This window comes from Salvelinus namaycush, chromosome 40 (assembly GCF_016432855.1).
Source record: "Salvelinus namaycush isolate Seneca chromosome 40, SaNama_1.0, whole genome shotgun sequence".
NCBI classification, from domain to species: domain Eukaryota; kingdom Metazoa; phylum Chordata; class Actinopteri; order Salmoniformes; family Salmonidae; genus Salvelinus; species Salvelinus namaycush.
In genome coordinates, this window is record NC_052346.1 from 15,672,190 (window position 1) to 15,680,353 (window position 8,164).

The 8,164-nt window shown below is 43.5% G+C and overlaps 1 protein-coding gene across 1 annotated transcript; it reads right to left on the minus strand.

The window, feature by feature from the left end:
- Positions 1–1,747: 1,747 nt before the first annotated feature.
- LOC120033455 (reduced folate transporter-like) lies at positions 1,748–7,885 on the minus strand. Its single transcript, XM_038979819.1, has 6 exons — positions 7,830–7,885; positions 6,321–6,987; positions 3,697–4,498; positions 2,612–2,804; positions 2,294–2,435; positions 1,748–2,179 (listed from the first exon to the last, which is right to left on the minus strand). The coding sequence occupies exons 2-6, from the start codon at positions 6,591–6,593 to the stop codon at positions 1,976–1,978; spliced, it is 1,614 nt and encodes a 537-aa protein (XP_038835747.1). The 5' UTR covers positions 6,594–6,987; positions 7,830–7,885; the 3' UTR covers positions 1,748–1,975.
- Positions 7,886–8,164: the final 279 nt, after the last annotated feature.

Genomic DNA, 8,164 nt, shown 5'->3' on the forward strand with positions numbered 1-8,164 from the left:
TCACGTGTCTGCTTAATCTAAAGCAATGCTAATGTAATCACATAGTAATCATGATCCTGTGGGGCACACCTCTCTCACTGGAGGACTACTATACAGCTAACAATATATACACAGATTCAAAAATATGGTTTTCGCTAATCAATACAATTGCAGCAATTGTCGAGAATTCCTAATGATCGCAACAGTGAATAATTTGCTGAATATAACAGGCAATATTGTTCCATCAGTAGAAGTAGTCCAGTAGAATTAGTTAGACTGTTTCTGTAGATCATTTCATATTGGTCCCCTCTACTTGAGATGATTATTTTCTCAGTCAGTTATGAAAATAAATGTGCTTCAACATTATCAGGGAACATATGATTACTCTGTATTTGGAAAACTGTGAACATAATCACCAGTGGATAACACCATTTGGGATGTTTCTGGGAGAAGAGCAAAGCAGCCACTACATAGTACACAGTCTCTCTGAGAACATTAGGCTGACAACTAGGCCCAAACTCTATTAAAAACAAAACACTGTTTTGAGTGTGAAGTAGGGATTGGTCTAAAGCCGAAAAAGAAAATTACTTAAATTGACCTACTACAGTAGCTATATGCTGGTCTATTGTACTTCGAAACAATGTCGAGGCAGGTTGCTTAGGATGCAAACCTTCTCAAACAGCCTAATTCATTCTCTAAGAGGTGCTCCCACAATAATGTGATTTGTACCGCATACAAGGTCATGTATTGCTACTTACAAGCAGTGGTGTAAAGTACGTAAAAATATTTAAGTACTACTTAAGAAGTATCTGTACTTTACTATTTATATTTTTGACAACTTTTACGTCACTACATTTCTAAAGAAAATAATGTACTTTTTACTGCATACATTTTCCGACACCCAAAAGTATTCGTTACATTTTGAATGGTTAGTAGGATAGGAAAATGGTCCAATTCACACACTTATCAAGAGAACAACCCTGGTCATCCCTACTGCCTCTGATCCGGCAGACTCACTAAACACAAGTGCTTAATTTGTAAATGATGTCTCAGTGTTGGAGTTTCCCCCTGGCTACTGATGAATAAAAAATGTAATTGTGCCATCTGGTTTGCTTAATAAGTCATTTGAAATCATTTATACTCTTACTTTTTAATACTTAAGTTTATTTAAAACCAAATACTTTTAGACTTCTACTTGAGTCATTTCTATGAAGGTATCTTTACTTTTAATCAAGTATGACAATTGGGTACTTTTTCCACCGCTGCTTACAAGACCAGTATGCTTGATCGAGTGAGTTTTTTTTAAATATCTTGTAGTAATGTAGGTGGGCCCTGCCTGTAATTCTTTAAAAACATTGAGAAAAAAAGATGTATTCCATAATAACATCCTTTTGGTGAACTGAATACACCGGATAAGGCACTAAGGGCTGAGAACAGTGACTGTTCACTAATACTGGTAAACTACACTCCACCAACACATCCAACGAAGTGTCATGAGGTCTCGACTCACCTCTAAGTCTCATCTGTCCTTGTGCAGTCGTGTGGAAACCGTAGCGAGAGATTCCCAGACCGTTTAGACCACTCAATGTCAGTGTAGGGGGTTTAGGTGTTGATGTAAAGATGACACAATGTTCAAGGGATAGTTGAGGATTTTGGCAATGAGACCCTTTATCTACTTCCCCACAGTCAGATGAACTCATGGATACCATTTTTATGTCTCTGCATCCAGTATGAAAGAAGTTAGAGGTAGTTTCGCGAGCCAATGCCAACTAGCGTTAGCTAGCGCAATGACTGGAAGTCTACAGGAACAACTTGCATGCTAGCTGTTCCGATAGACTTCCAGTCATTACGCTAACGGTAGTTAGCAATTTGGCTAATGCTAGGTAGCAAATTCCTTCAAACTGCACACAGAGACATAAAAATGGTATCCACGAGTTAATCTGACTCTGGGGAAGTAGATAAAGGGCTTCATTGCCAACATCCCGGAATATCCCTTTCAGGCCTTCACGTTGTTCCCATTGGACAGAGGTTCTGTCTCCGAGGGGTTTGATGGTACGGAACATAGCTCAGTGGGCGTGGCCTGGTCGGTGTCTCCTCCCCCTCCTGCCGATTGGTTCCTGTAGTGGCGAATGATGACCCAGGCAGCACAGCCCAGGTAGATAACCGTCAGCAAGGCAAAGTAGAAGAAGTAGACCAGGAACTATTGGAGAACAGAACAGCACTCATTAGAAAGCATATGGTGTTCCCATATGGGTGACGTCAGCTTGCAGGAAGTTGTCTGAGCGTGGTCGTAATCAGAGTGTGTGTGACTGACCTGGGAGTGCACGTCTAATCCCAGACCCTTCTTGTCAGAGACGATGAGGGTGATGATGGTCTTCAGAACGGTCGCCAGGAAAGTGTTGACCCCAAACACCAGGGCACACAGCTCCTTGGTGAGCGACGAGGCGATCTGGAAACTACAAACACCACAACAGGATAGTCAGCAGATTAAATGTACAGCCTAAAGTAAGAAAGACGTGACAGTTCCATGACAATGCATTCATACACTGCACACATCTGAACATGAAAATCCTCAAAATCCCATTATATGTATACAACGACGTTAAATAAAAGTAGACCTAAAGAAACGTACATGGCGATAGGCACGAGGAACTGGTAGAAACCCTTGAAGAGGGAGTAGGCCACATAGCAGACCCAGATGTTGCTGGTGGTCCCCATGAGGAGCAGCAGGCCAGCCTGCAGAGCCGTGATGACACCGATCACCAGCTCAGACCACACGTTCCAGCGGATCTTCACGAAGCCTGCTGCAAACGACGTGATCGCACCTGGGACAGAGTTAACGAGGGAGTTAGTCGAAGAAGATAAGCTGACTAAGTTAATGATTGAGTAGGTGATTAAGGCTTGGGGGAACTTCATTTAATAAATGCTGTGTGTGTGGACCCAGGGTCACAGTTTGACGACATCATATCAAGGCAAACAGAGGGCCTTTATGTTATTATTATGCATCAATAAAATAATTATACTAAATGACTATGGGGAGCAGCATATTGTCTGGCGTCATCTCCCTGTGTGATCAACATCTAAACCATCGTCATCTTCCACCACCTTTCAATAGAACGTGACTGTTTAGTCTGCCATTGTCTCACCACATTCTGCTTCGTGGGCTTTGTATGTCCCCTGTCCTTGTCAGCTGCTTAGGTCATGTAACTTCAGTCATAATTAAATCATTGGAGAGGGGTCAGTCTAAAACAGGGTTTCCCAAATCCAGTCCCCCCCCAACAGTGCACATTTTTGTTGTGGCCCCGGACAAGCACACCTGATTCTACTTGTCAACTATTCATCAACTATTGAATCAGGCGCGTTAGCCTGGGATTACAACAACGTGTATTGTTGGGGGTACTGGAGAACTGGAGATGGGAAACCCTGGTCTAAGACAAACTTATTGACCTGACAACACGTGATGCCAGACAACTCATTTGACTGAGAAAATATGTACCTTGAAGCATGTTGCCATGGTGGTCTCACTACTACCTCTGCCAACTGCTGTAGGGGTGTTAATATTTTGTAGGAATCATTGACTTGGACAACACAGGCTCCTACCCTGTCAGACAGTAAAGACCCAGGTGAATACTACACATTGGTTATTAAAACACTTGTATACCTGGCTTTGGAGGGCCTTTGTACCCAGACTTAAACCTAGGGAAATGGATCTCTCACCCAGTAGTGTGGAGACAGCCTCCACCCCTCCGTTGTAGACGTGTTTGTTCTCCGTGGTGGGGTACACCTTGTTCCACAGGACATGGACGTACAACAGCACCAGGTAGTAGCCGGCGGAGTTGAACACCCACCACAGGCTCCACAGTCTCAGGCTGGGCCTCCGCGGCACGTTCCTCAGCTCCTTCAGCATCTGAATAAACACAGAGTCCCTCCAGGAGGAACCAGAGCTGAGAGGGGCCAGGGAGGGTGTGTCACCTGAACCCAAGCCCGCTTCGCCCTGCTTTATCCTGGCCAGCTCCGACTGGGCGGAAGCCTGCTCCTGGAGGTTCCTCTGGGCAGCGTGGTGGGCCCTGTTGAAGAACAGGGACCTCTTGGGCCAGGGCAGGCAGCAGGAGAGCACCAAGCCGAAGGACACCAAGGCCAAGGACACAGCACTGAGCATGGCGAAGGAGAGCCTGCCCACGGATATCAGCACCTGGCCCAGCACCGAGCTGGCAAACACCCCCATGAGGACGCAAGAGCGCGAGTAGCTGGCCACGCGTTGGTAGAGCTCTGGGGTGACCAGGGAGAAGATATAGGAGGAGTAAGCCACGCGTGCTGCCATGGTGATGCCGTAGAAGAACTCCATGAACTGCATCTCTAAGAGGGAGGAGCCCAGGAGGAGGAGGAGCCAGATGGCCACATGGCTGAGGCTGGAGAGGACCAGGACGGGCTTGTAACGCAGGACGTCTGTCAGGAGGAAGACTGGCACCAGCACCACCATGTAGGAGTAGGACAGGATCGGGTTGATCTCATTGGTCACCTGTTGGAAGAGAATGGCAGGTATGAGAGGGGGAGACCACATAGAAGAGACTGAGAGGGATACATGGAATCTAATTCTCCTTGTAAAAAGTTGTTATAGCTGAAGGCTATATAAAATGTGCCGGCAGGTGTTCTCAAATTGCATATTTAGGCTAGTTTCCTGTGAGTCCTCGAACACTGACAAATGCCTCATATGCTGTTCAGAATAACCTTGTCGCTGTGCTCACACCTTTTGACAATGCAACAACGTTAATCCCCCTCTACAGGAAATGAGGGGAGCAAAAACCTTCACTGATCCCCTTCATTTGAACTAATGCTACATTGTATGCAAGGACAGCTTCCAATGAGTCTGCAGACGTCAGGCCATTAGGTTCATTAGTTGATACTGAGCCAGACAAGCCTACAGTAACCAATCAGAAAAAGAGACTCTGACCTAATTTGTAGGAATGTGAACTTTGACCATACTGAGGAGGGGTTACTGCACTCACACTGTGATAGCCTTATTACAGTCCAGTGGGTTCCATGACTAAGGAACACTGGAAAATAATAACTGCCACTTTTTTTTCAATTACTTTGGGATTGAGCGGTTGTAGTTCAAGCTCCTAGTATAAATTCAGATGGAACTTGTGTCAGCTGATATAGCTTATATCAGGGTTGTCATTCTACGTGTCATACAAGGCTATAGCCTCCAGCGCAGGACATTGCCTTTCATATCCCTCAAAATCAATTGGGCCTCAGGTTGAACTGACATGCCCTGGCCTTTAAATATACACTGCTCAAAAACTACGCAAGTCAGTTAAATAAAATAAAAAATCAGTAGAAGACCGATAGCAAAGTTGACACGACTAACAATATACTTGTTTACTAAGCAAGAGTGAAGATAAGTTTCTCGATCCTTCCTACTAGTGCTCCAAAATGATCAAATTCACATCGTAATCAAAATATTGACGTGCAATATCCATATCGCAAGAGATCCATATTGCATGCAATATTTTGAAACGTGTAATGGACGTTTTTATAGTTTCCGCCATTTTTTTCTCCTCTTGCGGCTGCTTCCCACCAAGCAGTGCAGTTCCTCCTCCTTGCTGTTAATTCACTGTAAGTTTGCATGCTATTCTGTTAGGTCAATGCAGTCAACCAATCGTTCCAAAACAAGAACGATGCCACTTTCCACTTTGGTTCTGAATGTCCCGATATGTAATAACAGTTACATATCGGGATATTATTTGTGGCTATATATCATACCACTGACAATATCGCCCCCCAAAAATTTGCGCTGTTCTTTATCTTCTATTTAAATAGGGAGCCAATTTGTATCAGCACTTATTTCCATGACTGATCAAAACTCATTTTCTCATGTCTCTCTCTTGTCCCTCTGCAGCAGACATATGGTGAGCAATATGTTTGGAACATCGAATCGCAATGAAATCACAGTATCGAATGGCAATACATATAGAATGGCAATACATATCGTATCGGCACCTAAGTATCGTGATAATATTGTATTGTGAGGTCCCTGGCAATTCCCAGCCCTACTTTGTAATATAAGTTATTCCATTTCTATGTTTCCAACAGTTCACCCTAGTATTTTGATCTTTAACATTAAATCGCAACATTTGGTAAGAAAAAAAATTCTCAACTCGATAATTCGCCCACATCGTGCAGCCCTACCTCATACACATCTACCCACCCTTAAAAACTGTGGTTACCTTAAGACACACACGGATAGTTGCATACACACACTGCACACATTGCACTCTCACACTACACACAGCACACCAACATTCCAAACTGTTATAGGGAGATGACTGTGCATCACTGACCTGTTCCCTGGTGAAGTTCTTCTCCATGCTGAGCAGGTTTGGTGTTATAAAGGGCTCCCCAGGCTTCAGCTGCACCATAAACCCATAGAAACACAGGAACACCACCGACAACTCCCAGGTCCGGGCTGTCTTGGTCTGGCCGTCTGAGGAGTCCTCGGGTGGGGGAAGAGCCATCTCAGGGTCAGGCTCTGCAGGGGCGTTCTCCTTCAGGTCCAGTTCAGCCTCTTCCTCCACAGCCCTATCCCCACTCACCATAGCGTCTTTGTCCACCATGGTAGTGGCCTGACAGTGGACACTGGAGTCGCAAGTCTACCTCTGACTGTATCAAATGACTAAATGGTATTGCTATAGTGAAGAGGCTTGCTATAGGAATTTTCATAGAAACCAGAGAGTAGGGTCTAAACCTTAAATTCAGATTTTCTAAGCAGACAATGAGTAGATTGATGTTAGCACTCCTCCCTTACAAGTTCCACAAAGGATCCAGTCTTAAACATTACAGAGGGGATGAGAGGGAAACCTTTCACAATGACGAACATGGAGTTAAAGTGCTACCTGCAGCCATCTCCATACTGTATGTATGAGAGAAGGTCAACCTTTGCTCCATTCCATGGATTAACAATGATTGAAAGCAAGCTAGTTTACAGCTGGACCTCTGGTCATTGTGAACCTGTAAAATACAAGAATGTTTGCAAATAGTCATTTAAAGTTTGTTTTCTGACAGAGTGCTTTATTCTTCATTATTTTGTGGGATGGTGCGCAACCAAACTCCCTATGTCCAAAGCTGTCCTTTCCCGGGCAGGGACATCAAATCACACGTATTATAGTAACAACCATGGTAAACAACAACCCTAACAGATCGGAGCTGTCAGGTCACGAGTATTATTTGGGTGCAGTCAGTGTATTATAATTTTGTTGTTCTCTGTTGGACTGATTTATTAACTTGGGGTTGACACACTCCAAAAATAGATTCACAACGACTTTTGTAACGTCTACCTCTTGACCAGCTATTGCATTTAAGTTTACCATAGTTAGATAGCTTTGTAATTGCAATTTTGCATGCATGTGAGACCAGACATAGTTACTTTAAAAAGTATTCGCTAAAACAGGGGTGCAACTTCTGCACGCATGGCTGGCACGAGCCATATTCAATGTTAGCTAACTAGTTACGTTAGCTAACCAGATTCCAGTCTGGAATACCTAACGTTAGTTAGCTAAAGGTAGCTAAGCTTGTCTGGAAGAGGTATAAGCTTAGTTTGATAAACCCCTTGCTAGTAAACAATGTCAGAGAGCTAGCTACAGCTAAAATCAACTAGCCTAGACAATTTTGCTAACTGCCTACAGTAGCTGACACTATCTAGCTAATGTTAGCTCCATCATGCGAGTTAATATTATCTTATTGCAGGGAACATTGGTGAACTTGTTAGCTAGCTGAAGTTGACACCAATAATTGGGTTTTAAACAATGTACATACATCTTTATACATTGACAAGGAAAGTAGGTAAAGCCTACCTCTAAATTCTTTGCCGACTGAACTCGTGTGCGCGCTGTTGTTCAATGAATGCATTTCAGAGCAACTGAGTCTGTGAGATTTTGCAAGGAACTATGGGGGCTGTAGTTTCTGTTGATTGACCGGAGATAATCCAAAATGCACCTTAAAAGGTATTTAATCAATTAACATTAGTATATCATTCAATGATCAATACTTTTGACTGGTTTAAATATCAATATCAAAATAGGCTACATAATGTATTCCAATATATTAGGACATAATATCACATGAACATTTAATTAATAAAGACAAACACCCTACACAAAACATAGAGCATTCTACTGAGCACGCAACT